General features: G+C 35.6%; 1 protein-coding gene across 1 annotated transcript in view; it reads left to right on the top strand.

Moving 5' to 3' along the window:
- Positions 1 to 14785, top strand: part of PTPRD (protein tyrosine phosphatase receptor type D) — a 376747-nt gene that overhangs the window by 263893 nt on the left and 98069 nt on the right. The window contains exons 14-16 of the mRNA XM_037374079.1: positions 4029 to 4126; positions 5009 to 5268; positions 10086 to 10176. Coding sequence (XP_037229976.1) covers positions 4029 to 4126; positions 5009 to 5268; positions 10086 to 10176 — 449 coding nt within the window. The remainder of the gene's footprint in view (positions 1 to 4028; positions 4127 to 5008; positions 5269 to 10085; positions 10177 to 14785) is intronic.

Raw genomic sequence — 14785 nt, forward strand, 5'->3', positions numbered from 1 at the left:
CAGTTAGTGATCCAAAATCATCATTTACAGTTTTATGTGGGAAAGATTCACCAAATTTACAGTAACTTCACTTATTAGTGAAGTCACTGAATGCTGTTAACATTTTCACTCCAGAATATGTTTTTGCCTTATATTCAGTTTCCTCTCCTAGTTTTTGAAATTGGATGGAAGACAAAATGTTACTGAACATTTCCAAGCTAAAGTATTTCAAAATGTTCAAGTCCTTGAGACAGAAGTTACAAAATGTGTAATTAAGAAAATCTTGATGTCATTTGTCAGTGATATACAACTTTTCAGGAGATTTTATCAGACCTTTAATTTCTGGGTGATATTAGTTGAAGAGTCTCATAGCACAACAGCTTGTCCATTATTTGAAATTTACTCTCAGTGCTAGATAGCGCTTTTGAAACAAAGATTTCAGCTAAGAGGAGAAAATTATGTTAAAATGGTGGTGTGCTATATAGCAACTGGCAGAAACTTTGGCAAAGGCAATTTGCATGAGCTTCTACTAGTAACAGTATGTCATCACAACTGTTCGGTGTAATGACTGTTGCAAGGGGGTGTGAGGGACATCATGCTGTATAGTAATGGAGGTAAATTACACTAGATCAGAGAAAATATTTTTTCATGAGCAATTTCACTTCATTTGGCCTCATGGCAAATTCAGGTATTATCAGAAGAAGTTTCTAATTCCATGATGCTACTGTACATAGGACTGTAGAAAGTGCAGCTGTTTGTAGCGTTCACAAGTGATCATACTAAAAGAAAATGTTAACTGAAAACTATCTGAAAATAAAAAGAAGAGAAAAAAATCCGGTTCTCTATCAATAGTTACATGTTAACAAAAAGGAAATCCATACACTTTGCAAAATCAGGTAGGCTCCATATTAAACAACAACAACAAAAAAGTGACGATTGTTTTTTAACACTTTAATCACAGAGTATTTTATTGGATAAGTAAGCTTTATTTGTTCCCCTGTTCTGATCAAGAGCAAGTAGTAATTTCTTTCTTTCTCTGTAGTTACCACAAAGGTTAAAAAATAGTTCTAACTGTGAGGTCTGCCACAACAAAAAAAGCAGTTTATCACAAAAATAATTTAGTGATACCTTCCAGCAGTCTCTCCTCTAGAAAGCTGAAGGAGTTATTATTCTATTTGTGTGGAGTCTTCTTTTTCATATGCTCCATTGGTTTCAGTAATAGCTGTAATGTAGAGAAAAATATGGCCTGCAAAAGGCCTTCACAGCCTTTTCTTTGTTCCGTAAAGGCTCGTCATAATCAATGAGGAAAAATCAGAGCTAGTCAAGAGATACATACTTTATGCAGCAAAAGTGCAGGAAAAAAACTTGCAAAATTCCTGGGAATAATACTTGCAGGTGAACTCTGCATTTAAAAGAAAGGATATTGGGAAAATTTACATTTATTTATATAAAACCCAGCTATAAATCTTACGTAATTAGAAGCAGTGTCATGATTTATGTCAGATATATTGAGGAAAGAGCTTATTAAATGCAGAGTTTTCTTCAAGCCATGCCATTACTCCCTCCTTATTCCGAATTCATTATGGAATGGTAGTCAGAACTGACAATAAGAATCTGATTTTCTAGGTGCCTGAGAACTGAAGATAAGTAATAAAATCCATTGAAGTGTTTGAAAACAGGAACCAGAGCTCACAGTGTAGCAGTTAAATTTACGTGTGATGTCTTCGAATGCAGATGGAACTAATTAGTCTTCATGGAGGACTATGTTATCGTGACACTACTACTCCCAAAACTATTTTGGTCTCTTGACCTGTCAGGCATTGGTACACAGTGAACACCAAATTTCTAAATAACTATGGATATGCTTCATTATCAAAAACGTCATTGTAATAGAAACAGACTATTTTGAATAGAAGTATTAATGAAATTATAAATTAAATATGTATGTATAAAAATTAATATGAATAAATTAATAAATAAAAATAAATATATAAATTAAACAGAAACAGTAAATGAGGATAATATCAGGACTCAAACAATGCACACCATATAAGCTGTATCATGGGATTTCCCCCTTGATAAGGGCTAATTTGATCCTCTACACCAAATGTCCTCAGCACACTTACAGTCTGAATTTCTCTGAAAGACAAATCATTAGTTTGGACCAACAGGTCCCAGTTAAGGATTTGAGTGTATTTGGTGTGATGGTTAAGAAGAGCTTCCAATTTAGTCTTCTTCAGAAGAAATCCAGTTCCGCCAAGACCATGCTGGAGACTAAATCATGTGTGGTAAGCCAGGACAGTGAAGAAATTAAATTCCAAACCGTGCTACCACTCCAAGCTAAAACAACCCATGATGGAGGTGATCTGTGTACGGGAAGTGGAATAACAGAGTTCTGTCATACATAGTAATGATAGTTGATTACAAGGTTGGTCTGACTTCCCTTCTACCACATTTTAGCTATCAATGGCAAAAGTTATGTTAGACACATCTAGGAACTTGTAATTTCCGCATTACTATTACTATTATAATTATTAATATTATTGTGCTAATCATTATTAATTATTAATAATTATTATTGATTATTGCTATTGTTATTATTATATCATTACTTTTCCATTTACAGGAATAGCAGAGATCTGTCTTGGATTAAATTTGTGAATACTTATGACAATATTCTCTTTTTGCAAGAAATTATTTGTAAGTGAGACAGAACCATTCATAAAATGTCTGAAGTTTTACTTCTTGACTTGTGTTCCTAAGTCCTGTGCCTCTGAATGTTCTCTGTATTTAGAAATAATGGTAAGGGAAGAAAACAAGAAACGGTAGTAGCTTTACTATCATAGCTCATTATACTGTATGATGACTCAGTAGTACAGGAGGCAGACATTATTTCTTCCATAAGACAGTAATTTGTGGAACTAAGAGTGAGGGAGGAGAAAATCTATGCCTATGCCTGCTAAAACATATCTCAAGAACTGTACATGCAATTCTGTTTGTATTTATCATCTTTAAATAAAATTGTGCTACAGTTCCAGGCAAACCTCGGCTTGTGATTAGCCACACACAGATGAACACGGCTCTAATTCAGTGGCACCCTCCTGTGGACACTTTTGGCCCGCTGCAGGGTTACCGCCTGAAGTTTGGTCGCAAGGACATGGATGCATTTACGACCATGGAGTTCTCAGAGAAAGAAGATCACTTCACAGCCACAGACATTCACAAAGGAGCTTCTTACGTCTTCAGGCTCTCAGCTAGAAATAAAGTGGGCTTTGGGGAGGAGATGGTTAAAGAGATTTCTGTTCCTGAAGAGGTACCCAGTGGATTTCCCCAAAATCTCCACTCGGAAAGCTCTACTTCTACATCAGTTCAATTAACTTGGCAGATGCCACTCTTGGCAGAGAGAAATGGCGTTATCACCAAATACACTGTCTTGTACAGAGATATCAATGTTGCTTACCAGCCAGTTGAACTCCCAGTTGTTTCTGCTGATACCACTATGACACTTTCTGGCCTAAAACCAGATACCACATATGATGTTAAAGTACGTGCCCACACAAGCAAAGGGCCTGGTCCATATAGTCCAAGTGTCCAGTTCAGGACACTACCCGTGGATCAAGGTAGGATTTGTCTGCTTATGGCGTTGACCTTTAAAGGAGTATCGGTCTTTGGATATCAGTGTTTTTGAAGCTGTAAATAAAACTGATCGGCCCATTCATAAAAATAGGTTCATCAAACACAAAAGGTAAAGTATGTAAATCTTATATGTTTTGGATGCCTCAGAATTCAGTTGTCCCTTGCCAAGCAAGTTCTGGCTAACATCTTCAGTTTTTGCAGGTAAGAAAAATGCACATGTTGGGTTGTTACTATATAAGTGTGAGAAAGAGTTAAAATGTGATATTTAAATCTGAGCAAACAGGTAGGAGAGTTGAATCCTTCTTGGTTTTTGACCTACATGGAAAGCTGATACTCCCAGGTAGCAGTGGAAGTATAAGAAGACCTAAGCTCCAAGATGTTGTTTATATACATTGTTTTTTTTTTTCCAGCAGTGTTTGCAAAAAATTTTCATGTTAAAGCAGTAATGAAGACTTCTGTTTTGTTGTCATGGGAAATTCCAGAAAATTACAATTCAGCTTTGCCTTTCAAGGTAAGTTACTTCCCATTTGTACAAGAGAAAGTACAGGACCTACAGAATGTCATTCACCTGGCTAAGTAGCTTACTGACCATGTGGATTTTGTTGGTATTGCTCTGTTTAAGAATGCAAACTAATTTAGTAGTATTGACCCAAGCTGTTGAATTCAGTCATTTAACAATATGAGCTTTCCACTGTTGTAGGTGTATTTCCAAGTCACACTCATTCTGGTTATTATGCATGGTGTGAACACTTTGCTAATTTGTAGTTCATTGATAATATATTTTAGATAAAAAAGTGAAAGAGTATTTTTCTTCTTTTTAGTCACTTCTGTGGGAACCCTAACTGAGTACCATTATGTTTTTTTTTCTTCTCACCTTTAAAACATTTTTGTGTTACAACTCTTTTACTCCACTAACTGTAGCATTAGCCAGATAAAGAGACTCAGTGTAACCCACATTCTGGCTGGTATTTCTTCTGCATCATTCTTCATCACTTGTGTCATCTTAGGCAGTGGCAAGTGAAGAGCAGTATTTTATGAACTAAGTACTGCAATAAACCTTTCTGAATAAGGAGTGTGAACAAAAAAGTCTTACTTTTTTGTTAACTTAAACAAGTGTGCCTTCATATAAATGCTGGGTTCAAGCAAAATTACTGAATTTGAGTAAGTGACATTGCATTTTAGGAGTGCTTATGTTGCTTTAAATTAAGGTAGTTCTTTTTTGCCCCTGAAAGCGAGTTTTAATTGCGGTAGCGAATGCCATACTTACAGCCTAAAATGCCCAGTAATTTTAATTTTAGATTTATAATTTGGTTCATTCCTGAATTCAGTACAACAGTATCAGTTGCCTTCTCTTGGTAACCAAAAACCACCTTCAATTTGTATATTAACTTAGATCCTTTATGATGATGGGAAAATGGTGGTGGAGGTTGATGGACGTGCTACTCAAAAGCTGATCACTAACTTGAAGCCAGAGACATCATATTCATTTGTGCTGACCAACAGAGGGAATAGTGCTGGGGGTCTTCAGCACAGAGTGACAGCAAAGACTGCACCAGATGTGCTTCGCACCAAACCAGTCTTCATTGGAAAGACCAACTTAGATGGCATGATAACTGTGGAACTTCCAGAAGTACCTTCAAATGAGAACATAAAGTGAGTGAATGAATGACATACCATTGCTTTTATCTTCAAAAAGATGGTTATTCTTACTGTTTATAAGATCTAGAGCTATAGTGGTATACCAGGGCTTTATTCTTCACAACAGTACAGAGAGTAGAGCAGTCCACAGTAGCATTTAGACTAATATTTGATAATACTAAACTGGGAGGTGCTGTTGACTCTCTTGAGGGAGACAAAGAAGCCTTGCAGAGGGATCTAGAGAGATTAGACCGTTTGGCAGTCATCAGTGGCATGAAATTTTAAGAACAAATTCCAGATTCTGTTGTTAAGGTACTTGAATGCATCCAGTGGAGAGCAACAAAGCTGATGAATGGGCTGGAAGGTATGTCCTATAAGGAGCAGCTAAGGACTTTGGGTTTGTCACATTTAGAGAAAAGGAGGCTGAGGAGTAACCTTATGGCTCTCCAAAGCTTCCTGAGAAGGAGAAGTGGAGGGGGAGGTGCTGATCTCTTCTCCCTTGGATCCATTGATAAGATGCATGGGGATGGTTCAAAGCTGCATCAGGGTATGTTCAGACATACAGAGGCATTTTTTTTACCAAGACAGTGGTCAAACCTGGGAACAGGCTTCCTAGAAAGGTGGTGGATGCCCCAAGCCTGTCAGTGTTTAAGAGGCATTTGGACAATGCCCTTAATAATTTGTTTTAACTTTGATCAGGCCTGAAGTGGTCAGGCAGTTGGACTAGATGATTTTTGTGTGTCCCTTCTAACTAGAACTATTCTGTAAGTTTGTCACTTAATGAAGTATGTAAGACTGAGTAAAATTTAGGTAGAAATACATGGAGAAAGATTGTCCTTGAGTCTGTGTCTTTTTTTCAGAGTACTTTTGTGTTTCATCACTGATTTCAAATAGCAAAGAGGGATTAAGGAAGCCAGTTGTGTTTTGAACAATGTATCTTCTCAGGAAAAATGGATAACCCATAGATGGATCGCTGCCTGGCTGCAGCACTTTGAAGTACTCAGCCCCAGTCACCCCAGAATTCTGTGGAGTTTTAAAGAATTGCAACTACACTTAGATAAATTCACATAAACAAATTATAAAATTCTTATTAAAAGAAAAATCTCAGGTCCTCTCCACTGGTCCCAGAAATTAAAAAGGATTTTTTGCTGAAATATTTGGCGAAGAGGTTACTATAGGTTACTTAGGTTTTGAGGGAAAAGATGCTGTGGAGATTTAAACAGCAGAAATAGGACTAAAGAGCTGACAGCACACGGTCAGCAGGGATTAGGAATTTTAGACAATAAATATTTGCCAAGAAAACATGAAGCATGGTACAATCAATAAGTGTTACTGCTCTGCTTATAGTGATTCTTGTTGGTCTAGAAGATTCTCATGTGTAATATAAAGGAAGTGGGGAGGAAAATGAACAAGTTATTAAGTACTGTTGGGGATTCAACTTGTCCTCTCCCTGGTGGATTTTTACTGATGGCTTTGTAGAAGGCTGCTCCCCTTTTTCATTACTGACTAAGGATTTTGAGGCAGGTGAGGTTAAGAAAGAAATGACTTTGAGACATTAAAAGGATGAAAAACTGAAAAATGTAGCCATTATCATTAGATTGAGTAAGATGCGGTCAGTAACAAATGCAGCTAAGGAAGTCTGAAGATGGAATAAGTCAAAAAAGATTTATGAGACAGACCATTCACAGAGAGAAAGAAGTGCAGGGTAGCTGGTCAAACAATAGCAGAAGATAGAAGAGGAAAAAAAAGGTGATGCCATTCTTCTATGTAGTGTAAAAAAATGAAAAAGGCTATGTGACATCAGGAAAGGTGCATTAAATCTATGGGGTCCAACTGCCAATTTTGAAAATAATGTATCTCCTCCTTCTTTATTTATTTCCTAAGAAAATATGATTAGGCTTGAGACAGAAAAACGAAACAACAACAAAAAGAATGACTTGACCCTTGGAAGCAGGCATACCAAAGCAACTAGATGCTGAACAGAAAAAGCTTATTTGATGCAAAAACTAAGATTATTACAGCTATAGTCTTTGCATAGGAAGAACAATTTTATGTAATAATTATGTTGACTTTTTATAGTTGTTCTTTCTCTATGGGTACATTATAAGCTCATGATTATCTCCATCTTACTATGCAGTATTATACACTGAGAATCTTTCAATAATACTAATTACGCAGAAGGTGAAACAGTTAATGGTTTGCTCTGATGAATTATAGGTAAATACTAATGGGATTGACGGTAATGTTATAAAAGCCTTTGTATATTTTTTAAAGTTGGTAGAAGTAATTGTCATTATTTCAATGTCTGGTGGTGATGCGGCATAGAAATTGGAGCAGAGCTCACCTTATGCTAGGTAAGATGAATCCCTTTTGCTGGTATCTCATGTGAGCAATTTCTTCATTTTCCTGTAGTATTTTGGGCTAATACAAAGCAATTTTTACATCTAAAGGACAGTTCATGTTCCTCTGAATCTCTCTGAATTCATCTTTGCAAAGTCTTAGAACAGAGTTTTATGGAAGACTTTAGCCTTTGTAGTACTCAGTAGTTCAAGCAATATCCAAGGAAACCCTCCATTTCCCACCCTCTACCATCTCCACAAAAAAAAAACAACAGCAAAAAGCCAAAACAAAAACAAAAAACCAAAACCCAAAACCAATCAACCACACCAGAAAACTCAAACTCAAAACAAACAAGCAAATAATAAAGAAAATAATAAATCATGTTTTTCAAGAGACGCTACATTTTCTGGAGTTAGCTAGAAACAATAGAATTTTGTTGTCCTTTACAGTTTGCAGGACTTTATACTTATGTGAACAGTTTCATTTTTCTGCTTGCTGTTGATGTACTTGTGCTCTTAGCTTTAAAATACTCTGTATGTGCTGAAAGGCTTAGTGGATGATCAAAGTTATGAGTGGGAGGCACACATGAAGAAAGTGTGAAAAAGTGTGAAAGTAACATTTACATGCTGGATGTTGCTTGATTGGAAAAAAAGTATGAACACTGTTAGCTTAAAAAAGAAAAAGGAGAAAAAAAAAGGGGTAAGTAAGAGACTGCTATGCAGTTCATCCAGCAGATGTATCTGTTACGTCTGAATGACATATAGGGGCCAGTTCTCAATTGCTTGTCTTGATTCTTAGGCATGTGTTAAAGAAAAGTTATGTAGCTTGTAGTTTTTGTATACACAGATAAATCTTCATTCATCAGGATTTGTTGTTTGTATAACCAAAGAAGTTTTAAAATACATACTCACGTTTAACGTCTGGATTCAATCAGTCTTACTAGTTTTGAAGAACAACAATGTAAAAGGTTTTTTTATCATATTGTTACTATAAGAATGTATGCTGCAGATTTTACATACTGTGGAATATTAATGGATACAGCAAGCAAGCAAGTTAAAAATCTGTGGCCAACCCTTCTTGTTTCCAGCATCTCCTGTTGGAGCTCAGCATTTCTACAGAAAGATTTCCCAGATTTCTTAACACAAGAATTAATAAATATGTACTGCAGTTGTTAAAAAACGAAACTTTTGTGACATTTCTTTTATGGGAAGGGGATTTAATTAAGAGGAGATCATTAAAATGGACCAATGGCATGTGCTGGTATGTAAGCAAGATAGTTTATAGAGTCACTTTAGACTGAAGTAGATTTTCATCATTTCTAAGGCAGGTCCTTTTCTGTAGACTCACTTTCATTAATTACTTCAGGTTTTTCAGCTGCATTGAGTGAGTAAAATGAATAGTCAGTGCTGTGGAAGATTGGATAGTCTGTAAAAAATTGCAGACAGGAAAAGAAGAAGATGGTCCATGAGACACTAAAATTATCTTCTACAATGTAGAGCTAGAGATACCTTCTTAATATTCTGTTGTGAGAAACAAAGGAAAGCAGCTTCTTTCCATCTCCTCTGAGATGGAGAGTGCTTGCCTTTTGACAAGTGTGTTTATCAAGAAGATTTACATTATACCATCCTGGATGTCCTGCTGTGTGATTCTACTGCTTTTCCTCACACTAATGTGAAATTATGGATCTGCCTGACATGTATCCAGGCTTTGTGAAGGAAACAAGGAAAGTGCCATATCTCCGTTACACTAGAAAGTATAATTTATTAGTCTCCATTGTGGAGGACGAGGAGGAGGAAGATATTTTCAGGAAAATGTTTCTGAGGAAAACTGGTAAATGTAATTTGCAAATCCTAGCCACAAAGACAGAATACCTGAAATTCTCTCATCTATAACTGTGAACAGAATACTTAAGTAGGTAAAGGTGATGGTGATTGATTCTCAAAAGTAAAGAGTGTGTGGGTGGAGTATATGCTATGTCTTCTTTAATTTCTGTTTATTGGCATCAACAAACACATTATGTTATCCCACTATTCTGATTATACATGAAAATGGGGAAAGATGGGGTGATAATTGAGAATTAAATATATGGTAATATGTTTTAGTTTAGGGGTTTGGGTTTTTTTCACAGTGTGGTGGTGACAAGGCACAAATATCCCAAAGCTCTTGTCTTTCAAATGAAAAAATGAACAGCAGTCAAACACATAGGCATTTTAGAACATTGTAATTAAAGTTTCTTATACATACTTATATGTTTACATGAAAAGGCAGGTAATTAGTCCCATTTGTTTGTCAAATGTTTTACGCTGGATATGTTTTCAAGAATGTGAATCTTTACAACTGTGTTTAGAAGGCTGCAGTAACATAATAATGAGAAAAAGTTTGCTTTCAGCATACCGCTGTTTCCTTAAGTTCCTCTGAACAGGCATCCACTCCACCAATTTCTATATTCCTTTTCCTTCAACCTCACTTTTGTCCAACTGTTTTCTTTACAGAGGTTATTACATAGTTATTGTGCCTTTAAAGAGGTCTCGTGGAAAGTTCATCAAACCATGGGAGAGTCCAGATGAAATGGAACTAGATGAGGTAATGTATGGTTTTGTTGTCGTATTCTTCTTTATTAAAGAAACAATCTTATTAGTGGTATGTGATTAACTCACCAGTTTTAGAAGTTTTGGTTGTCAGGATATTTTATATTTATATTTGAAGTAGCCTGTGGGGACTGGAACAGAAGTTCAAATTACTTTAAATTAGAAGCCGAGAAAGACATTAAGTTGCAATAAAGCACACAGAGTGTCTGATCTTTGTTGATATTAATATTTTACTTTTTTCCTATTGTAAAGCGTAATACAAAAGTGCAGGAGGTGAAATGGGTTGTCAGCAAAAGCTAAATCACCAATGATATGAACTCTAATAAAGGTCTGGTTCATTAGTGGGGTGTTTACTAAGCCTGTAACAAATGCTAATTTGCAATTTGCACTGCAATTTAACATTTGACCTTCTTGCAGTGTTTTTACCTGATTCTCACATACTGGAATGCTTCTGGTTAGTAAACTTTTATGGTAGTCTCCATTCTACTGACAGTTTGTTCTCAGAAATAAATGAATGAAGTAGGAAAGAGCAACTCATGATGCCATTCAACATGATAAATTATATTAACCCAAAGGATGGAAAGGTACTTTCATTTTAGAGATAAGCCCAGTAATACTACAAATCAATTCATTATGTTATTAATACATTAGTAATTCCAGGAAGTATAGCATCAGCATTCAGTCCTGTCTTCTGTTATACTGAAGGACAATATAGATCATGTGAACCTGTCTTTCTTCTTTCAATCTGTTAATCTGGATTAATACTAATATTTATAATTTAAAATATCTTTAGAGAGAACCATATGAAAGCACTATACAAAAGACAGGTGGTGTTGTTATTGTTGTTACTGTTGTATCTGGCTAGTATTTTAGATCTCATTCAGATGCTATGGTAGTTTGTACATGTAATATTTCTGCAATTCAAAGACCAGAGATCATAGTCAGAGTTTCTTTACCTCTGATTTAGTGATCTTTTGACTGGATTTTGTCTATTTTTCCATTTTATTTTGGTGAATTAAAAGAGTTTTATGTTACAGAGATGTGTCACCCTATACTTCCCATAATACAGTCCCTGGGAAGTAATGAATATTAGTGAGCAATCACAAGGGTTTTTTTACCTCCTCCACTGACAAAGTGGATATCAATTTCAATTTTTACACAAAATTGTGAGGAAAATAAAGATCTTCACCAAACTAACACTGCTGCAGAAAGCTTTCAAAAAATAAAAAGAGCTCTTTCGGTCTTAGACTAATTTTCTGGTCAGAAAAGGCAAAGAAGAATATGTACAAAAACAGGATGATCCTTAATCAGAATATTAAAAACAACTGTTCAAAGGAAGGCGTGGTTTTCATTACTGCTGACTGAAGTCTGTGTTTCCTCTTGACCAGCTTCATTTATGCGATTGTCTCATTTGATTCAATTGCAGCAATGACTGGCTTTGATCTATTAACTTCTTCCTTTTGACAGATCTTGGATAGTAAATGCCATCAGCTCATGATCATAGTCCTAGGTGACATCAAATACAGTTAAGCAATAAAACTCTGACAGCAAGATCCATACAGTAATGGAAAACTGATTTAATATTACCACATACTTTTAACATCCAAAGACGGTAGTCACATTCAGCAGCATTAACAGATTAAAGGATAGGTGCCAGATGACATTGAACTTTTTGGCAATTAAATTCTACGGGTCCTGCTGATTCCCATAACAAAGGGTCATTTTAATCATCCTGCAAGTTGCAGTGCATTAATCTGTATAACAGATTGATAAAGAGCATTTATTAATTCAGAAATATTTGGGTCAGGATAGGTTGTTTCCCACTTCTACTGATATAATTGAGACCACATTGTAGAATTAATGGTGGAAGAAATAAGATATGCATTGACTGGAAAATGAATATTATTTCTGATAAAGAATGAAAACCCTTGATACATCTTTTACAGTTGCCAGCAATACATACAGTAAGTACTAAGTAGGGAAAAAATTGAAAGTAGGCAGAAACTGTATTTCATGCTAACTCATCCAGTTTCTGTTACTTAAAAGACTGGTTTAGTTCCAACTTTAGGAAATATATGCTTATTGTTAATTAGATGTACTATTCCTGAGAAACATGTGAAAGCAGTGACACAGTAACTAAATTTAAGGAAAAAAAAACCCACAGATAAACTAACTACACTACACTCTGAGTGCATATATTTTTTTAGTACAATCTCAGGTGTCTGGCTAGTATCAGAAAGGGTAGGGCAATAGGTTTTCCAAAGAGCTATGTCTCAAATACTTTGCTTAAATTTTCAGAAGAAAAGTATTTGCTGAAAACACTACTCTGGAGTGTTAACCCTAGTACATAACTGACCAGTCCAAAAGACTCTCCAGCCTTATTGTAGTTACCTAATCTTCCTGATTTCTTGAATCTCAATTCTGAAAGAAACTATGGAAGTTGCAGAATCTTATAGGGGCAGACAGTGGACAAGATATTGTCTATCTGAAAGAATAGATATTAGAGATAAAATATTTTTTATTAACTCAATTTTTTTTATTTCACATATCATGAGATCTATTGTATTTAAATAGATATGTCATGCAAATAAAAGAAATATAAACAAATTGTTATGATTTGCTGTAGGTATTACCTAGTAGGGGTACTTCAGATTTGTAAGCAATAAAACCTAAGTAAAAGCCGGCATGAATTCAGCAATTTTGTTGGAATCCTGATATAAAATAAAACAGAAAATATATGTGCAAGTAATGATATTTGGCAACAACCGCATTATATATGAAACATGAATGAGGCCAGAAGTTCATCTGAGGTCTATTCAGTCAAGTATCATCAATGTCACAGACAAAATTTTTATCTACACACAAACACATCTAAGTTTAGCTGGCCTTAGGTGATGAATAATTACCTTTGAAAAAGTTAAACAGATTTTGTTTGACTCAGGCTAATTAACTTTTTGCATTCATAGCCAAAACTCAGCTTCTGATCACTTCACCCACTGTAATACAGTACTTCAGCATTGTTATCTATTAAATGTATGCATTTTATGTTACTAATTTAAATGCAAGAATGATTAAGGTCCAACATTTCTCTTCCCCTTTCAATTGCATTCTAATTATGTATTGCAGTACTCTTGCACTATTTTGACATTTTATTATGAATTATTGAAAATATAAATTGTAAATATGGTGTCTTCCTGAAACATAAGATAAAGAGTGTATTTGAGGTAGCCACACAGATAACTTTAAATTCCAGTGGAGACTGTACCCATACACAAAAATACCAGTTCTTTTCAGGGATGGCTTAAGCCATGTACTTCTCCACCTACTACAGTACTTACAGCTCCTAACTTCCAGTTAGTATACATATCACATTATTATTACCTGGGTATCTGCCTTTGTGTTTGAGCACACTTTAGTATAGTCAGCGCTCAACACTCTGCGTAGCTGTTATTATCCTTATAAAAGATGGCTTCACATAGATACAAACTTTTCATAGAGTGCTTCCCTCAGCAGTTCTTAAAATGGCTGAAGCAACTGAAACAAAGTTGGGTCAGTCTTTGCCTCATGTTCTGCCTTCAGTAACTACCCAGGGCGTAGGAAACTACCAGCAGATGTAAGAGTCACCTTCAGTAAAGCAACTAAATAGAAATCTTATATTACAGTTCTCTGCTGCCCTCATTTTTATACCATGCAAATTTACTCTAGCTGCTCATTAAACTGTTTAGGAAAAATGAAAGAGAAATATGGAGTGCTGATTGTAATAGAGTCCTTGAGTAATGAATAATGAGTCCTAGTCTCAAATTATGGCCAGTTCTTTTTTGCTCAGGGGATCCATTGCAGTGTACCAGCTTTTGTGTTGGAGCAAGGAAATTGGTAGAAAACAGACTCAGCCTTAAAGCTGGAAAGCAGGTGACTGCGTACTTCTTGAAGGGGTAACATCCAAATGCCCTCAGTGCTAAGGAGGTTTGGATCCATGTGGTACAGGTTGCTTCTGTGTTTTATCTGTAGCCTGTGTTTGAAATATGTACTTCAAAGAGAAGGGGTGTTGAAGTACAGTATTAAAAGCTTCTGTCTCGGTAGCACAGTGAATACTAAATAATTTTACATGCATCAAAATTGTTAATTGTGTAATTGCAAAACACAAGATCCCATGTGGGGAAGGCAAGAAGAGGTCTGAGGCCTAACACTGAAGAAGAGGCCAAAGAAGGAGAGCACTTTCCTGACTAATCATGTTCTTTAAAATGAGAATGCATACTGAAGATGAGATTTTAATCTCTTTTTTCATTGATCTCTGTCTAGCTCTGGAGATTTGTCTCCTCCTCTTAGCAAAGAAGTTTCTGCTAATATGTTGTATTAGCACTGTCTGTGTGCTGAAAAGCCTAAAACAACTGTGTGACCTTGGAAAAATTTATTATTGTCTAATAGTCTGTGACTACAGGACACTGAATAAATTTCTTAAGTGAAAAACAAGGGGAACCATAAAGAGGCCTTAGAAGTCATCACTTACTACCCAGGAAAAGTTCCATCCCCTTGTAATCAAATCAGATTAATATTTGTTGAGTGCCAGTGTATCTAAAGTGATAAAAGATACTGAGTAAGCATTT

The sequence above is a fragment of the Falco rusticolus genome, chromosome Z (genome assembly GCF_015220075.1).
Source record: "Falco rusticolus isolate bFalRus1 chromosome Z, bFalRus1.pri, whole genome shotgun sequence".
Lineage (NCBI taxonomy): Eukaryota > Metazoa > Chordata > Aves > Falconiformes > Falconidae > Falco > Falco rusticolus.